This window comes from Engystomops pustulosus, chromosome 7 (assembly GCF_040894005.1).
Source record: "Engystomops pustulosus chromosome 7, aEngPut4.maternal, whole genome shotgun sequence".
Taxonomy (NCBI): Eukaryota; Metazoa; Chordata; class Amphibia; order Anura; family Leptodactylidae; genus Engystomops; species Engystomops pustulosus.
This window is the reverse complement of record NC_092417.1, coordinates 97,226,318-97,246,004: the sequence shown is the minus strand read 5'-3', so window position 1 is coordinate 97,246,004 and position 19,687 is coordinate 97,226,318. Positions and strand designations below refer to the sequence as shown.

The window sequence follows — 19,687 nt, the reverse complement described above, 5'->3', positions numbered from 1 at the left end:
TCTCTTTTCTACTATTTAGCCATATGAAGAAAAAGAAATAGTGGACATGCTTTTACTGAAGCTGTCAGGGCTGCTCGGTGTAAAGAAGGAAAAGGCAAGAGAAGAGGTGGAAGTGAAAGAGAAACAGTCATGATCGACTATGAACAAGTTGCAGCCTGTCTGTTGGTCATCGCATACTAAACTAAGGGGCACTGCGGATGATCTCTAGTATGATTAAAGGTTTATTCACCTGCAGCAAGTGTCATCATTCTAGGTCATATATTCCCATTTCTCCTCTATAGCTAGCGATTAAACATTCTGGAAGGCCACAGCTTTTTTTTATTTTTAAGAAGAGCGCACTCATACAAGTCTGTAAATGTTATGTACAAGGTTAGAAAATCAGGTAGGGAAGCAGCTCATTGCCTCATTAGCAGAAATAAGTCCTTTGGGTCTCACTGTATAACATTCCTGCATAACATAGAAAATATGGCGGCTTTGGAGAAACGTGTCCACACTAAAGTGACTGACCCCAGACTAGAAATCAGGCTAGTCCCTTTCTGCCAAAGCCACTGACTTTTCAGTGTAGGGGTAATAGACACATCAAACCAGCATTGGGAGATACCAGTGTTACCCTCAAAGGACATGTGAACATATGCCCTGCTTATAATGTACAAAGGATGTTTATATTATCTCCTGTGCAGAGGTCAGGTCGGGATATTAAAGGAAACAACAATCAGGCAAACTTAAGTTTTCTTCTTCAACTCCTCAAATCTGCGAGACAGGTCATCAAAATCAATATCTTCTGAGTTGGAAGTTCCAGCGCCAGCAGAAGCAGTAGGGAGTGTGTCTGGAACAGAAGGTAATTCTGGAAGGACAAAGTTGTCTGGTATTTTTGTTCGTGGTTTCGCAACAGGCATTGGGTTACCTGGAGCTGAAAAAGAGGAAAAGTACACCATGGGTGTATCCATTTAAAAAAAAAAAACAAAAAAAAAAAACCACAATCATTACTTTGCTCTTTAACTTCTTCCCGCTCAGCTACAGATATACTAATTTCTGGATTAGTGACGTAACCCTGTCTTGTGACAGGGGGACAAATGTATGGGGTGAGTGGGGTTTGCAAGGTGGCACCCACCCGTTGACATCACAAGAACAAATTGGTTGATGTCGATCGCTGCCACTGGCCATTCAATACAGACTGGCCATTTTCAGTGACCTCAGTCATGACATATGCAAGTCAGGACAGATCCTCCACTCTCCAACAACACCATTCTGCATTTGGTGGTGTTGGAGAGATACTTAAGATGTGTCAGGTAGGTACTTTTGCACAATTACTATTACACCCCCAATCGTCCATTTTTCCTTGTGTTACTGCCACCCCAAGCGGCTGACACTTTTCGGGCAAGAAAATTATCTGATGCCCTTAATCATAGCATTGATTGCTATAATTAAGGGCATCAGATAATTTTCTTTCCCGAAACGAGTCAGCAGTTTGGGGTGGCACTAACCTTTGTCTGTTATTTTAAGACGTAATTAATAAAAGGAAATTATTTTCCTTTTTTTCTGGTGCTGGAACCCCATCTTCATGCAAGTCTGCTCATTCTTATTTACTTACCATCTTGAGGAGGAGCGTTTGCTTGTGGCCCACTGTCACCAAGCTGTTAGAGACAGAGAATAGGTTAATACGAAATAAAACTAATACTAGTGCAGAAGACTAGAACTCTTATAAATGCCAGAATTACAAAAGCATGCTTCTTTATTACTTTTCCAGAATATTATACTTATTAATGCAAAAAAATAAATAAATAACATAATCAGGTAATGCCAATACATCTGTGCAGTTTTACAAAGTTAGTTGGATTTCCACATTGTGGTCTTGTAATTGAGTTTTGTGAATTATATCCCGGAAATTCATTACCCACCTCAAGCACAAAATAAATGGCTTACTAAAACATCAAGTGGTATGTTTCAATCTGTCCACAAAGCATGACTTTACACTTCACTATGTTTATGTAATATGCAGCAATGAGCGGAGAGGCCTCTGTCTTCCACTTACACCATTGACAGGCAGGGTTTGAAGAAGGTTGGGACGATGTTATATGAATAAATGTTGTAAGATCAGGCAGATTCACTGAAAGATAATATGCTGTCAGCTGCTCTGATAACCTGTCTCTATCAGTCCTGCTGTACATAATATCAGTTGCCCCTAGACACGGCCCTGTAACTTCTGACTTGGGGTCAGGGGCCGCCATCTTGGATTTGTATTTGCAGTGTGCAGATGAGACTGATCACATCCTGCCACAGGATTGTGAGGAGAGAGGCTGCAAACTACAAGGAGAGAAGTGATATGGGGAATGGGGAGGCAGGCACATGTCTGTGAGATGTAGCAGAGCCTACAGTGTAACAGTGTAATGTCAGCCTATGTGTAATAGGCAGCATGCATCTCTGATCGGTCTCATCTCTCTGTGTATGTGTCAGTGTGTTAATACAAAAGCCAGATTAAAGTGTATGTACACATGTACCCCGATAATGTAACTAGATGGATAATGTGTCTGCTCAGAGAGGCCCCACCCACACTCTGGAATCTTACACTGACCAGCCTAGGGTGATAGGAGCTAAAACAGCAATACAACTGAGTAACATTGAGTAACATAGCCTGTATAATGATATAAAGTAAGGGGTTAAAACTATCTTTATTGTGTTAATATCACTAGGGGATTGAGATGTGAGAATTTTCTTTTGTGGAAAATACCCCTTTAAAGGACACTTGCCATCAGGTCTCCGGCACCACTACCTGTTGCAGCAGCTCACAAGGATTCCATCACAGCCTTTATCTAGTCAGTTCCTACATTAAACATTCTAAAATCATATTTTCTTTATTATGTAAACGAGGCTAGTCACATGGTCAGAGGCAGTGATGTCACCGCTGTTACCCCTCCCATCTCCTCCCCTGTGTGTAATGTATAATAAAGCATTGTTGGTGTCCGTGCTTTATCTGCTGACATGCTCTCCCTCCTAATACACAGGTGCAGTGCCCCTTTTATAAACTGATGAGACACGGACATCAGTTACACATGTACCTGATATGTGATGCTATAGACATGGCTGCATCATGGAGCAGTTAAATACAGGGGTCATGGCTGCCAGCACCAGGAAGTATAGAGAGGAGCCAGATCCAGGAATGTCACATCATTATACAGGCTGTCAGTCAAGTACTGGGAGTGTGGCTGTGCCTCCCATTCAGGAATAAGCTGAATAGGATGATTCATTAGACCTTTCTGTGGTCATTTGCATACAGCTTTAGGACCAGATTGTTTAAGGTTACAGGCATGTAGAGGGACAATGAAGGGATAGAGGCAATGCTTTCTAATGGCAGTTAATGAATATATATTAAGTTTTGGGGGCGAATTTGCCTGACGGGTTCTCTTCAAGAACACCCTACTTACAGACTGCCCCTAGTTATACTGCTAGACTGCTTTACTTTAGTCCCAGAATGCAATGATCAGCTGTAAGGAATCTGTCATGAAGCTTTATTGATCATCCTTATTCCCATGCAAGCACAATATTTTGAAAATCCAATTGTCACAGGAACAATTTTTTTTTTCCTGGAGATACGATTTTAAAATATACATACCAATGTACATTTACATACCAATTTCACTTAAGTACAAACCTAAATAACATATCTTGTAAGTATCCCCTGTCTGTAGTAAAAGTGAGAACATGTGCAATATTTAATATTTTTATAATGTAGTTCTAATATTTAGAGGATTGCATTTACCCATGTGTATTAATTAAGGGAGTGTTTAGTAATTAGCCAGAGACAAGCCCCGGAAGAAGCCTCCGACGACAACCTTTAGTCGGTTGTGCAAACTCTCTGGCTTTATGTTGTTTGGATTTTAAGTTTATGTAAATGACTCGTGAAGTACGTTTGTTGTTTGAGCCTAGATTAGCAAGGACAATTCTATGGTGCAGGTCAAAGGAAGGACATCAGATAAGGACACATCAATATGGTTTATGATGGTGTGAATATGTTCCAAAATGGCACGATTGAGGGGGAAGGTGCAGTGCCCCTTTTATAAACTTTTCCTCATTAGTATCAAGTGTGGAGAGGTCCAGCTAGGCAGAAGCCTGATATTGCTTTATTGGCTACACTAAAGTCACAATTCCTGGCTCATAGGAACAGCACCATATCTTTCCTGGGTTGTGCTTGATTTTGCAGCTCAGACATTTATAAGTAAGGAGTTTGAATTACAATTACAGACAACACGTGAGGTGATCTTTATAGAATAAAGCAGATTAGAAAAGAAATGAAGATTCAACAACAGCTGTGAAGAGCAAGACATATATAGTAACTGGACCTAGAAGTCTCAAAACATCAGCACCAAGTCAGTCTCCTGTGTCACAGGCAACAATCTCATGATGAATTACTTACAGAATCATATGTAGGAGGCATAGATGGTATTGGTGGAGGCCCCATACCCATAGCTGGGGGATTTTGGTTACCAAAAGGTTGATAAACTCCCACAGGTGGTCCATTGAACGTCTCCTGTTAAAATCAGAAAATAAAACTTGTGTAATATGGTAAAAAAAATTAATCATTCTAGGTTGGAACAAAGCAGGAGACTGTCTGCATGTAGCCCACCATTGACAAGGACCCTAGCTAGGCACACCATCACCATACAGCCTTGCTCCATTCTGAATGGGAAAGAATCTCTGGGTCCTGGTCCTGCACCCTGGAGATTAATGTATAGAGATGGCTGCACTAAGTAAGTTTACTGAAGCTTTCCCGAGTCAATACCGATAACTATTCAGCTTCCACCTTGTCACCAGATTAAAGAGGACCTGTCACCCATAAAAAAGGCACTAGGGGCTTCTTACTAAAGTAAGCAGCTCCCAGTGGTACAACATGAAGTTGTGTTACACTGCTAGCTTTATCAGAACCCTCCGATAAAGTTAGACACTGGCGCGCTTCACAGCGGTTTGGCGTATTCATGAGGAGGCAGGACTAGGAGCACGAAGCCTGGCAGTCACCGCAGGCCTATGGAGTGGGAGGGGTGTTCCAGGGGAAAAGCAGCGCCTTGTACAGCCCCCTCATGAATACAACGAACTGCTGTGAGCTTGGTCCAGCGTTCCTATTGTATAACGCGACAAAGTCTGCTAGCTTTATCAGGGGGTTCCGATAAAGCTAGAAGTGTAACACTGCTATATCTGAAGTAGAGCTAGGAGCTCCTAGTGCCTTTTTATCGGTGACAGGTGCTCTTTAAGGACATTTACTTGTGCACCCATTTATCACCCATTTTAGTTAAAATAAGATGGAAATAGATCACATACATACCGGTCCTCCAGGAGCAGGGTAATTAAATGGAATTGTAGGGGTGGGCATCTGCATGGCTGGCATGGTTGGCAGTGGAACTCCAAATCCTCCACCACCTCCTCCTCCTCCACCGCCACCTCCTTTCTTTATGTCGTCTGTAAAGCCAACATCTATAAGATCGGCCTCAATACCAGTGGGAACTTCAGCCTTAAATTGTAATAAGGTGATAATTAGACTTGTCCAAAGACTATATACAGGTATCACTTCACAGGAACACAAGGCAAATCACTTGATTTATTTCCCTCTTTTTTTAATTACAAAAGCTTAGAATACCATAGTACCCACCTATACCTTACACAATACAGGCAGTCCCCTACTTAAGAACACTCGACTTACATACCACCCATAGTTACAAACGGACCTCTGGATATTGGTAATTTCTTGTACTTTAGTCCTAGGCTACAATAAACAGCTGAAACAGTTATCAAATGTGTCTGTAATAAAGATTTAGTGTTAATATTGATTCTTATGACAATCCAACATTTTTAAAATCCAATTGTCCCAGAGACCAAAAAAGTTATGGCTGGGATTACAATGATAATATATACAGTTCCGACTTACATACAAAACTCAACTTAAGAACAAACCTACAGACCCTATCTTGTATGTAACCCGGGGACTGCCTGTACTGGGTCCTTTGCCACTCTGTATACTTGTGTGAAGTTTACATTTGGACAGAGACCGGCAGTGGACTGCTCAAGCATTACTCCGTTTTTGTTTTAACTCTTTCACACAGCCGCGCATTGGAGCTGCTCACCCATCCCCTCTACAAAGCGAGGCATGGCGCGCAGCCGTAGACACTTGAAAATATACAGCATGGTCTATCTTTTTTCCTGTGCACGGTATGGCGGCCATAGCAGTCTATTGGGGGGCGTACATCCAGCCGCAAGTTTATACAACCCCACAACAACTGTGTGAAAGCAGCCATTAGGACACATCCATTTTGTAGCTTAACCCCTTAAGGATGCAGGGTATTTTCGCTCATTTCTCGCTCTCCATCTTCAAAAATCCATAACTTTTTCATTTTTCTGTGTACATAGCTCTGTGAGGGCTTATTTTGTGTGTGACAAATTTAACTTTCCTGTGATGTTATTTATTATTTCCTGCCATGTAGTGGGAAGCCTGAAAAAAAATGTGGAAAAATTGAAAAAAAATAAAAAATGGGTGTGCGTCACGTTCTTGTGGGCTCAGTTTTTACACCTTGCACTCTGCGCTCCAAATAACACCTCTACTTTTATTCTTTGGTACGGTATGATCGCGTTGATACCAAATTTATACATTTTCAAAAATGTAATGAATGTGTACAAAAAAATAAATAAAAATTTTTACCGCCATCTGACGCTAATAACTTTTTCATACTTTGGTGTACGGAGCTGTGTGAGGGTTCATTTTTTGCAAATTAGCCAACGTTTTCATTGCTACCATTATGAGGACTGTGCGACAATTTGATCATTTTTTATATCATGTTAAAAAAGTGTAAAAGTCGCATTTCGGACAATCGGGCGCCGTTTCCCGTTTCGGAGGTCACCACCGGTTATAACCGGTTTTATATTTTGATAGATCGGGCATTTTGGGATGCGGCGATGCCTAATGTGTCTGTGATTTTTACTGTTTATTATGTTTTATATCAGTTCTTGGGAAAGGGGGGTGATTTGAACTTTCTTTTTCACTATTTCTTTCACCATCTAGGATTAATGTACCCGAGATGGTCTGATTGTTCCTACCATATACTGCAATACAACTGTATCGCAGTATATGGTATTTTTGCACATGATTCATTACAATGAGAAGCTGGCTCATTGTAACGAATCCTCAGAAACCATGCAGCCTCGGCTCTGACCAAGACCTGAGGCTACCATGGCAACCGATCGACGCCCCCCCCCCCATGAAGTTCGGGGGAGCGACGATCGGAGGCAAGATGGCAGGTGTTAACAACAGGTTAACACCCGCGATCGGTGAAAGCACCGACAGCAGGTGTTAGCGATGGGTCTTTGCTGCGATATGCAGCAAAACCCATCTCTGTATGAAGAGGGCTCAGCCCGTGAGCACTCTTCATACACCCTTCATAGCTCCGTGGCAGATATATCCGTCACGGAGCGTGAAGGGGTTAAAGTTAAGCACCATGTTTTGTAATTTGACATATGTCACTTTATATGGTTATAACTTTTGAATACTTTAAAAGGACATCTACGACAAGGATCAAGGATTGCAACCCGAGCACACTGACTTACTGGCGAGTGCCCCCTCTGGCAGGATCTGCTTTTCTTTTAACTTCGTATGTCCTGGTTTTTACATCTATGGAGCCAGGAGCCCCTTTAGGCTCATTTACATAATTTTTAAAGCCCTTTTTCTTAAAAACAAGGGCATAAGGAGCTTAAAAGAAGAGCACATCTTGCCAGAGGGAGCACTCACTGTACATCACAATGTCAGTGGTAAATCTTGGTTGATAGGTTTTGTATTTATTAACAAAAAATAAATAAATTAGCTAAAAGGTTTAAAAAATTCACAATTTAAAAAATTCTAAATTACCCCCTTTTCAGACAGATAGTAAATAATTTGGGTGGTAAAACTAATAATTTCCCCATATGCCTTTATGGTTTCATCATTTTTAAAATGTCTTAATATTTTATTATGACATCAGACAATCAAACTGCACTTTTCCAGATTTTCAAGGAGATTTCTTGTAGATTTTACTCTTTTTGGAGATCATTTTTGTCTTGAATGAGCTCTGAAACATAATATTAGAACCCCTATATACACTCACCGGCCACTTGATTAGGTACACCTGTCCAACTGCTCGTTAACACTTAATTTCTAATCAGCCAATCACATGGCGGCAACTCAGTGCATTTAGGCATGTAGACATAGTCAAGACAATCTCCTGCAGTTCAAACCGGGCATCAGTATGGGGAAGAAAGGTGATTTGAGTGCCTTTGAACGTGGCATGGTTGTTGGTGCCAGAAGGGCTGGTCTGAGTATTTCAGAAACTGCTGATCTACTGGGATTTTCACGCACAACCATCTCTAGGGTTTACAGAGAATGGTCCGAAAAAGAAAAACCATCCAGTGAGCGGCAGTTCTGTGGGCGGAAATGCCTTGTTGATGCCAGAGGAGAATGGGCAGACTGGTTCGAGCTGATAGAAAGGCAACAGTGACTCAAATTGCCACCCGTTACAACCAAGGTAGGCAGAAGAGCATCTCTGAACGAACAGTATGTCGAACTTTAAGGCAGATGGGCTACAGCAGCAGAAGACCACACCGGGTGCCACTCCTTTCAGCTAAGAACAGGAAACTGAGGCTACAATTTGCACAAGCTCATCGAAATTGGACAGTAGAAGATTGGAAAAACGTTGCCTGGTCTGAGGAGTCTCGATTTCTGCTGCGACATTCGGATGGTAAGGGTCAGAATTTGGCGTCAACAACATGAAAGCATGGATCCATCCTGCCTTGTATCAACGGTTCAGGCTGGTGGTGGTGGTGTCATGGTGTGGGGAATATTTTCTTGGCACTCTTTGGGCCCCTTGGTACCAATTGAGCATCGTTGCAACGCCACAGCCTGAGTATTGTTGCTGACCATGTCCATCCCTTTATGACCACAATGTACCCAACATCTGATGGCTACTTTCAGCAGGATAATGCGTCATGTCATAAAGCTGGAATCATCTCAGACTGGTTTCTTGAACATGACAATGAGTTCACTGTACTCAAATGGCCTCCACAGTCACCAGATCTCAATCCAATAGAGCATCTTTGGGATGTGGTGCAACGGGAGATTCGCATAATGGATGTGCAGCCGACAAATCTGCGGCAACTGTGTGATGCCATCATGTCAATATGGACCAAAATCTCTGAGGAATGCTTCCAGCACCTTGTTGAATCTATGCCACAAAGAATTGAGGCAGTTCTGAAGGCAAAAGGGGGTCCAACCTGTTACTAGCATGGTGTACCTAATAAAGTGGCCGGTGAGTGTATATCACCTCATTTTCAAATCTTCGCCTCTCAGACTATTAGTAAAAGCTTTAACAAAGCTTGTTAACCCTTTGAAAGCATCATAGTAACTGAAACTAAAATGCAGGTGAAATTTAGAATGCGCCAATTTTGTCAGCAATGCATTAAATGCCCTAAAATTTACAAGCTAACTAGAGATAAAAGGAGGAACCCATATTATATCTACAGACCTCCCTAGTTCAATGGACGCACAGCGGGACTCATAAGGGAAGGAGGGCCATGCAGAAGCCAGTTTTGCCCCCCAGGATATACTGGTTTTTAGTAAGCTGCAAAATATTTCTCTGTTAATATGGCCATGTGAATACTTATCTTTGAGGGATGAGATGAATTTTTAGGAGATACTATTTTGGGGTGGATAAACCCTATTGATAAAAATTTACTTTTTTGTGGGGAGTAGTAGGAAAAATATCAATTTAATATTTGATAATTTTTTGGTTTTCACAGTATCGCTTAATAAACTTGGAACCTTTATACTATGGGTCAGTAAGATTATGGCAATACCACATTTATGTACTTTTTCTTACGTGTCACACATTTTGCAAACTAAAAAAAACAATGTGGGAAAAAAAAAATTATACATTTTTTCTTTGTCGTCTTTCAAGAGGTATAACATGTTTTTGTGGAACATGCTGCAATTTATATCAGTACCACTTTGTATAGCATTTTTGTGTGAGACAAGATAGGTAAAAATTGGTGGCAGAAGGCATTTAAGTGCAGCAGTTGCTCAGACAGGTTAAAAACAGTGACTGGAGAACACTTCAACCACAGATGTGACATTGGGGTGTAAGCAATTAGTTGCAGCTGACACTCCGTGTTTCTTAATGCCGTATCTGCTCCGGTGACTAGCACTGCCGGTATCAGCTCTGCAACCAATATATCAGTTGCTGAGAGGCATGTGGTTAAGATTTAACTGGACAACCCTATCCAAAATTACTTTCACCATCCATGCTGAAATTTTACCTACCATTACCACAGAATCTGGTTCGTATGGCACATTGTAGTTCTTAGCAATCTCAATGAGGTACCTTTCCACCAAGATTTTTGGAGGAGCCTCCACACTTAGTTTGTGCATCAGCTATAAAAAAAATAAAATAAAAAAAAATAAATAAATACAAGAGTTTAATCAGGGGTCCCCAAACTTTTTACATAGGGGCCGTTCATTGTCCCCCTCAGACCGTTGGAGGACCGGACTTAAGTTTAAAAATAAATAGCGGTACATGTGACTGCATCCATAATACACTGGTACCCCCCCTCAATTAATTATTTAATATACTCCCTTATGAACTATTTTATATATATTGGCCCAATTAATTAATTAATATACTGGGACCTCTCTCCATTAATTATTGAATATGCCTCCCCCATTAATTACTAGACTGCCGCTCATAATTAATTATTTCCTACACCGCCACCATTAATTATTTCCTATGCTGCCCCTCCCCCATTAATTATGCTTCTTATGTCTTATGCTTCCCCCCACCATTAAGTATTTCCTATGCTGCCCATCATAATTAATTATTCCCTATACTGCCCCTCATAATTAATTATTCCCTATACTGCCCCTCACCATTAATTATTCCCTATGCTGCCCCTCACCATTAATTATTCCCTACACTGCCCCTCATACTACCGTATTTTCCGGGCCATTAGGCGCACCGGAATATAAGGCGCAACAGTCCGATGCGCCTTATATATATGTAATAATTCCATATATAAGGCGCATCGGACTATAAGGCGCAGGGTCTGGGGCGTGGCGGAGGTCCGGGGGTGGAGCGGAGACCCGACGGGACGAGACGCCGAGACGAGACGCGGAACGCGGGGAAGGTGAGGGGGAGGTAAAGAATAGAATACTTACATAGATCCCCGCTACCGGAGACAGCAGATCTCCAGCGGGAACTGCAGACCACGCGGCAGAAGTTGTTCGTGCCGCGTGGTCTGCAGTTCCCGCTGGAGATCTGCTGTCTCCGGTAGCGGGGACCTATGTAAGTAGGGTCCGCTGCCTCATATAGGGTGTACCGGACTATAAGGCGCACTTTGGATTTCCAAGGAAATCCAAGGCTTTTAAGTGCGCCTTATAGTCCGGAAAATACGGTAATTATTTCCTAAGCTGCCCCTCATACTAATTATTTCCTAAGCTGCCCCTCATACTAATTATTTCCTAAGCTGCCCCTCATACTAATTATTTCCTAAGCTGCCCCTCATACTAATTATTTCCTAAGCTGCCCCTCATACTAATTATTTCCTAAGCTGCCCCTCATACTAATTATTTCCTAAGCTGCCCCTCATAATTAATTTTTTTTCTAAGCTGCCCCTCATAACTAACTATTGGCCCCCGGCCACCACAATCTTTTCTCTGCCCTTTTTAATAAAAAATAAAAACCCTGTACTCACCTAAGCCGCGCAACCTAGTTCATGGAGCGATGTGCGCCGGGGTTGTATTCCGGCCACATCGCTCCAGTAATAGTGCCCGAGCACTATACAGTGACGGGCAGGAGTTTCCTGTCCGGACGGACGGAGGCTCCTGCCCGACTGTCGCAGGCCGCAAGGTCCTGGCGTTGCCGCGGCAAACGTTGGGGGCCGGATCGAAACAGTCCGCAGGCCGCATGTGGCCCGCGGGCCGTAGTTTGGGGAACCCCGAGTTTAATAAATGGATCTAGCCTTACAACATATGCCACTCATTGACACTAGAACATACCCGGTCATTGACAGTTCCAATCTGGTTTGTCCTGCAAAGTTTTCCATATTCTTTACTATACTTGGCGCATAATTGATCGGCAACCTGCAGTACAGAAAATATCAAGTAAGCCGTCGCCCAATGGAAGTTAAGAAAGAATTATACTAAATACTTATTCACACATAGCCGCTATGTTATCATATAACCAGCAGCTCTTGGGTATTACACATCAGAGTGCAACTCAATAACTTACTATTTTCAGTTCAGAAACTTCAGTCTGTAGACGTGGAGCTGCCCAGATAAGTGTGGAGACAGCTTCACCCAGTCCTGGATCCAGCTCCCTAGGGAGAAGAGGGAAACAAAAAAACAGACTATAATGGTGGTGTCACACGTGGCATTTTGAACCAGGTTTTATTCATGCGTTTTCAGCCGGTTAAAAACACATGGGGTTTTTGAAAATGCAGCCGTTTTTGTCAGTTTTTCCCAATTACCTTAATTAAAAACAGACAAACGCATGCAGTTTTTAACGGACTGAAAATGCATGACTAAAAACAGATTCAAAACGCCTGTAACTATATTACAATGGTTACTAAACTATACAGTGTAAGACTGGATTCACTAAAAAAAATATGATATTTAACTCAGCAGTGTGTTATTTTATTAATATTTAAGAGGTTGTGTGGCGTCAATTCCAGCAGGATGACGCACACACACAAACTCTCATTTAGGCCACTGTTATGCCAGTATTATGGTCAACGCTTCATATCTGCACCAGAAGCTAATCAAAGGAACAGAAAATGTAGAAATCTTTCCTTTATCATTTTATTGAACATTTTTAGTTTGTAATACACGCAGAGCAAAATTGGACAGGTGCCCGATAACAACCAACTATGGGCTGTTTTACACAAACAACTGTAATAATTAATACATTGCTTGTGCAGCCGATCGGCAGGCAGATGGAACATCCTTGCATCATATTTCTATATAAAGCAGGGATACCACTGCACTGTGTGCACCCCGTGGGATTGTGCCAACGTACGTCCCGTGTACAGGGGCTGCATACATCCATGTGTAAAAATCCTAAATCAAAGAAACTTTGATGAAAATGGAACTACCCCCCTAAAGAGGTCAATCAAATCGGTATTTGCTTAAAAAACTGATACTGTGAAAGTAGCCTTTTGACAAGCAGACATTTATCCAGGGAACACGCCAACTGGGTTCTAATTCAACACAACCAGCCACCGCCTCCCCCAAACTTACTTCATGGACTGAATTAGTCCAAATCGGGCCAGAAGCAGATCACAGTACAATTCCAAAATTTCCATGGCTTCTACCAGGTAATCTTCTCGGATAATGTGCTCCACCCGGATCCTTGCCCGCTCATCCTTCCCAGTGGACAAATAGTCGGCAATCTCTTTCCTGGCCTTTTGTGCCAACTCAGCTGTAGGGGGAAAGTGAAGAGGAGCTTACAAGATGGAATCCATTTACTTATGTGGCAAAGTAAGAAAAGGAATAAAAATATGTTACTTTGAGGGATTTATCGCAAAATGTTCAGCATTGGTATTACCATCATACTACAACTCCCATCATCCTCTGTATAACATAATGCAAAATGAGTAAATCCGGTATGTAATATTACAAATTTTAATGGGTCATGCTCAGCAAATCATCAGAAAAAAATGCATGGCTGATCCACAGTAGGAGACAATCCCTAACCCCTATTTGAGACACTCACTTTTCTTCTTCTCCAGGAGCTTTAGTCGGTTTATGACAAGCCTCAAATTCACTCGAAGCCTTTCGGCCTTAAATCCAGAACCCAACATTGCGTCTGCAGCAAAAAGAAGGATCAGGAATTACACATGAGAATTCGTAGAACAACTGGACAAACCATTTCAAAAAGGGGGTTTCTACTGGTGTCCACACAAGAGGTGAAGATATTTTGTGGATTTTCATTACCGTATTTTTCGGCCTCTAATAAATGCCTGCTAAGACATCTAGGTTCATATATAAGGCGCACTGGAGTATTAGACGCAGGATCAAATGCAGTACCTAAAAATGACCAGCAGGTGGCAGATCTGTGCACAGTTCTAGCCAGCTACACTTCCCAGGAAACTTGTCTTCAGCGTGTCAGAGAGCTCTGATCTCAGAGGTATGGGCTGCTGGGGGTTAATGCAGGGTGATGCAGCAGGGGTTAAGCGGTCTCCCTCTGCCTCTTCTCCTTCCCTCCTCAGCCAGGGTGTTATTCCTGTGGGGTTCCCTGTGGCTCCTTCTCTTTCCCCTGTTACAGCTCTGTCAGGTATGGGGGATTGTTTACTGATGATGATGATTGCCTCGTGGTCGGCACTATGGCAGCTCCGGTCTCTCCGTGCTAGGGGAGGGCAGGATGGGCACAATGTTAGTTGTGGTGCCAGGGCACTTCAGGAGCTAGGGACCCTGTATACTGTGTGGGAAGGTGCAGGAAATTTCTGGGGATGGAGCTATTAAACACTGGTAAATGTACAGTACATCTTGTCTGTAGTACATTTCTGTATAAGTTCATATATAAGGCACACTGGCTGAAAAATACGGTAATCAGGAATATCAGCAACAATCTTTTAACCTTTATTCTACTTGCAGAAACAGTGGTAAAACATGTTTGCAATAGTGTTGTGTGACTTCCTACTATAGGTTACGCATGTGCCACCTTCTACTCATGAATCTGCATGAATATGAAAAGTGTCACATACCCTTAGATTCTCTGTGCTCCTGCTATAAACTCAAGGCCACAACGTTGCAATAAACATGAGGCTAAAGTGTGTGAGCGTACTCCAAGGTTTTTCCGCTAATGAAACATATCCACAATCCTGTTAGTGCAACCAGTGATCAGAATCCCACAAGTGCCTAGCCAAGGGGGCAATATCTGGGCATCATATGATCATAAGATCCCTTTACTAGATAATTCTCATATAAACTTCCTCAGGACAAGATCTTCTGAAAGGACAAAGAAGATGAAAGAGTTTTCCTGGGTGCACAAGAAGCATTAGTTGATTAGTGGGTGGACTGGTGTTCCCCTACGCTGTAGCAGGAAGTGGAAAGCTCTGACAGTAGTCTAGTGGTTATATGGCAGAACTGCAGACTCAGCAATCACAAGCGAATGAGCGCTATGCTGTGGTGATGCCATCCACTGATCCACTATAGACTGTGTGATTGGAGTTTCAAACCAATTGATCACTAACTGGTGACCAGTCCCATGGATATCCTATGCATCCTGCCATTGTTGGACAGTTTGGAAGCAGCTTCATACATATCAGTGACTGTTTCTGGTGACATTAAAGGACACCTGTCATCAGGTCTCTGCCACTAGTCCTGTCACCTCTACCTGTTGGAGCAGCTCACAAGGATCCCATCCCAGCCTTTATCTAGTTATTTCATACATTAATCATTGTAAAATCATCTTTTCTTTATTATGTAAATGAGGCTGGTCACATGGTCAGAGGCAGTGATGTCACCTCTGTTACCCCTCCCCTCTCCTCACCCTGCTCATGTCTGTGTGTAATGTATAGTAAAGCATGGCTAGTGTGTGTCCTGCATCTGCTGACATGCTGCATCCTCCTAATATACAGAGACACAGACATCAGCTACACATGAATCTGACATGTTCTGCTGTAACATGGCTGCTGCCTGGAGCTGCTGTATCTCTCCTGTACACACACATGCACACACAGGCTGCAGGGGGCGTGGCCACCAGCACCAGGAAGCACATCATTATACAGCCTCACATCATTATACAGGCTGTCAGTCATGCACTGGGGGTGTGGCTGTGCCTTCACAGGTCATTTGCATACAGCTTTAGGACCTCATTGCTTAGGTTTACAGGCATGTAGAGGGACAATGAAGGGATAGAGGCAATGCTCTCTAATGGTAGTTTATGAAAATATATTTAGTTTAGGAGGGTTATTTTGCATGACGGATTCTCTTTAAGGGGGTTCAGCCTAGAAAACGTTATCTAGAAATAAATTTATAATAACGTCTTCACCATGGAAAACTCTCCGGTGAGTTCTTTGTGACTCAGGTAACAGGAGCCACAGAGGCTTCAGTCTTGTCACATGGAGGATGAATCAGTCTGTTCTATTGGCTATTATTAGACTATCTTCTGACCTTTATACCTTCCTGGTCCGCCTGTATTTCTATGACAACACACGGTCAATAAATATTACAACTATTACAGGAGTGTTATGTACTGAAAAAAATTGCCAGAAGCAACAGGGATAAATTAACACTAAAACAATGGAGGCAATTCAACAAAATTATCTACAGAGGCTGGCTAACAGCCAATCACAGTGCAAGTCTAATTTTTCCACAGCCGTTTATAAAATGAAAAGGTAAGCCTTGAGTGGTTGCTATACAACCAAGAAAAAAAATACCTTTGAAAGTAATCCTGAATACAAGTCACATGACAACAAGGTAATGGATCATATGACTGCTTGGAGAACCTGCCCTGAAACAACGTGACGTCAGCTGCTCACACCTTAGGGTGTTTTATCCCTATGAATGTTTTATCTGTTAGGATAACCAAGAGGTTTCTGTAGATTGGATTATTTTACTAGTTATTAGGACACATTTGCAAGTACATATTGAACTAGAGGTCAAGAGAAGAGTAACTTGTCTGGTCCAAAAGACACAGGGCCTTTGTAAAATATTCGACAATGAAATGCAGGCAAGTTATTCTTTATTATAAGAATATTCACATCCACACTAAGATAAAGACAAAATGAAATGGCTTTATGTTATGGCCACAGCCACTTGTGTCATTTTTGCAAAGACTGATTGAGCCTTCTATGGACCTTAAACACAGGTCTGCAAACTAAAGCTCTGTAGAGCAGGACTTTACTTGTATTTGTACTCAGAATGGTTTATACATCAGGATCACCTGCAGAAGAGTAAAAGGCAAACACATGTCCCACCTACAGAGCCCAATGAAGTATTTTTAATAGTTTTATAAAAACACACAAACATTAAAAAAATTCAGGCCCCTAAAGATCACAAGCACTGAGGGCTTTTAGAATCTCATGTAGTATTCTTGAGTGGCAGTACATGAATGACCAACTCTCTATTTCCTTGATTGCTCCCAGACTTAAATCACCCCAAACAATGACTAGAATATATTAAACATAAAATAACACTTTTATGACATCTTAAAACAAATGGATTAAAAAACACAAGATTATGTTTAATATATTCTAGTCATTGTTCCCCTTTATTTGGTGTAATCGTAAGGTCAGTGTAAAACATATGATGTTTGACAATGTAAAACGATTGATTCCAGGACAGTAAATGTGAACGATCCCTGTGGCCTCTTGATCCACTGGAAAAAATAAGATCTATGGAGCCTGTGACCACATACCTTTCATACATATATGGCAGGTAAAGGGGGAACTGGTTATCATCCCATCCCACATTTCTATGGAGAGTGGGAACTGTATTTACAATATCTATGTATCTGGTGTACAGTAGTAGTAGTATATTACATTGAGGTTATAGTCTTACTAACACTTCCGGGTCCCCAGTTATCTGGGCCAGTGATGATGACGCAAAACAAGCTCAGTTTCTGGCTGCTAGAGAGGACCATCTCGTGCCCAGGGGGTGCAGAACACTGGGCAGCACCAGGAATGGGGCAGCGGGAGATTCTTGTTTTAATGCTTTTATGTAGGCAACAGGACAGTTTACTTTTCATGGACAATCCCTTTAATAAAGCTACATTTTCTTACTTTTAGTAATGTAAACAAGTGTCCTTATTTACTGACAGCAAGCAGAGGTCATAACATGAGAAGGATTAGAGGCACAAAGATGCAGATGTAAATCACAATGAGAAAACAATGCTATTGCCTCTGCTTGGTATATGTATAGCAGCTCTCTATATACATGGTTGTACCCCACTACACAGGGGACCAGGCTGATGTAAGGACATGCATTATTAATAAGCCCAGGCTCCTCTATCCCATCACACAATACATACACCACACGTACCTCCGCCTTGTCCCTTCCGCCTGTGACACGAGCCCCCGGGTGTGGAGGCCTCCCTGCGCTCACAAACCTCCGGCTTTACCTGTCAGATACCTAAGACTGCGCTTGGATACACCCGCAACTGACGTCACGTCATGTGCCGAGGTTGTGGGCGACACTAAATATTCCACTCTAGGGTACCGCAATACTTCCTGGTGACGTCAGGTCAGGTGCGTGTGTGGGCGGGGCTGTGCTAGGGAGCAGCTGAGGAGAGCGCATGCACCATCTGATGTCAGTGTCATGTGATAGACTTCCTGATGACATACATTGCCTCCTACATAGGCCCAGGGTGATAGGTGACTACAATAATATTAATAACAGAGACAGAACAGATGTATAATACTTTAGACTACCGAAACAGATGTATATTAATGAAGACCCCAGAGCAGGCTATAATACCACAGTGCTGACATATAATACAGGAGACCAGTGGAGCATGTGTATAATTCTGGGCACCATGGTGGCTGAGTGGGTAGAACTACAGCCTTGCAGCGCTGGGGTCCTGGGTGCAAATCTCACCCAGATCAACATCTGCAAAGTGTTTGTATGTTCTCTCCGTGTTAGACCACCAGAGTAAATGTATGTAATACTGGAGACCCCAGAGCAGATGTGTGTAATACTGAAGACCACAACTGCAGGATGTCTGCCGCCCCTGTATAAAAGGCACACTCCAGTCAAGGCTGGTGCATTGGGTAGCTTATGATATCATTGGTGTTCCCTGAAAAAAAACTGTGACTTACCTTCCTTTGTTACCCTGCAGCAGTCTGTACTGATGGGTCGTTCATGAACGAACTGGCTCTAAGAGCTGTCTCTTTCACGTGAATGACGGGAGTTGGCTCCCTTAACCCATCCCCTTATCGGCTCTCCACTTCCCCTTTAACTAGAAAACCCGATGGAGTTGATTACGGTGACTAGCTGACCATTGGAAATTCAAATACAATTTGGCCAAACACCCTCCCATTTGTGTTTTGGATGTGTTTAACACATACATTTACAAAAATTTAAATCTCTTGTAAAAAAATTCTTCATTTTGCGTCTTCTGGCGCTTACAACTTTTTCATACTTCAGTGTACGGAGCTGTGGGTGGTGTCATTTTTTTACGAAATGAGATGTTGTTTTTAATGCTACCATTTTGAGGACTGTATGGACTTTTGATCACTTTTTATAAATGTTTTTATATTTTGCAAAATGGCAAAAAAGTGGCATTTTTTTTACTATGGGCGCCATTTTGCGTTTTGGGGGTAAACGCTAGGAATAATTGTTATTATATTTTGATAGATCGGACCTAACATGTTTATGATTTTCTGTTTATATATATTTATATACTATTTTTCAGACTCCCTAGAGTACTTTAACCCCTTATCACTAGTTTTCAGCTCAATGACCAGACTCGATTTTTCAAATCTGACAAGTCTCACGATAATTGGTTGTAACTTCGGAACGCTTTAACATATCTGGGTGATTTTGAGGCTGTTTTCTCGTGATACATTGTACTTAAGTGATACGTTTTGTGTTTCGTTCTGAAAAAAAGTGAAAATTTGGCAAAAGTTTGTAAAAATTCTTCATTTTCCAAGTTTGAAATATTCTGCTTTCTAGACAGGAATTAAAACT

The 19,687-nt window shown here is 42.0% G+C and overlaps 2 protein-coding genes across 3 annotated transcripts in view; one reads left to right on the top strand and one right to left on the bottom strand.

Moving 5' to 3' along the window:
* Positions 1-999, top strand: part of LOC140070620 (polycystin-1-like protein 3) — a 55,821-nt gene extending 54,822 nt beyond the window's left edge. Inside the window, exon 32 of the mRNA XM_072117326.1 lies at positions 20-999. Within this exon, the coding sequence (XP_071973427.1) occupies positions 20-133 (114 nt within the window). The 3' untranslated portion in view covers positions 134-999. The remainder of the gene's footprint in view (positions 1-19) is intronic.
* Positions 296-18,276, bottom strand: IST1 (IST1 factor associated with ESCRT-III). Of its 2 annotated transcripts, none has more exons than XM_072117328.1 (10): positions 18,041-18,276; positions 13,770-13,862; positions 13,295-13,475; positions 12,288-12,375; positions 12,056-12,139; positions 10,325-10,435; positions 5,315-5,500; positions 4,412-4,525; positions 1,592-1,634; positions 296-910 (listed from the first exon to the last, which is right to left on the bottom strand). In XM_072117328.1, the coding sequence occupies exons 2-10, from the start codon at positions 13,855-13,857 to the stop codon at positions 723-725; spliced, it is 1,083 nt and encodes a 360-aa protein (XP_071973429.1). In that variant the 5' UTR covers positions 13,858-13,862; positions 18,041-18,276; the 3' UTR covers positions 296-722. The 2 variants fall into 2 exon arrangements, with proteins under 2 accessions (XP_071973429.1, XP_071973430.1); XM_072117329.1 differs by lacking the exon at positions 18,041-18,276 and adding an exon at positions 16,438-16,461.
* Positions 18,277-19,687: the final 1,411 nt, after the last annotated feature.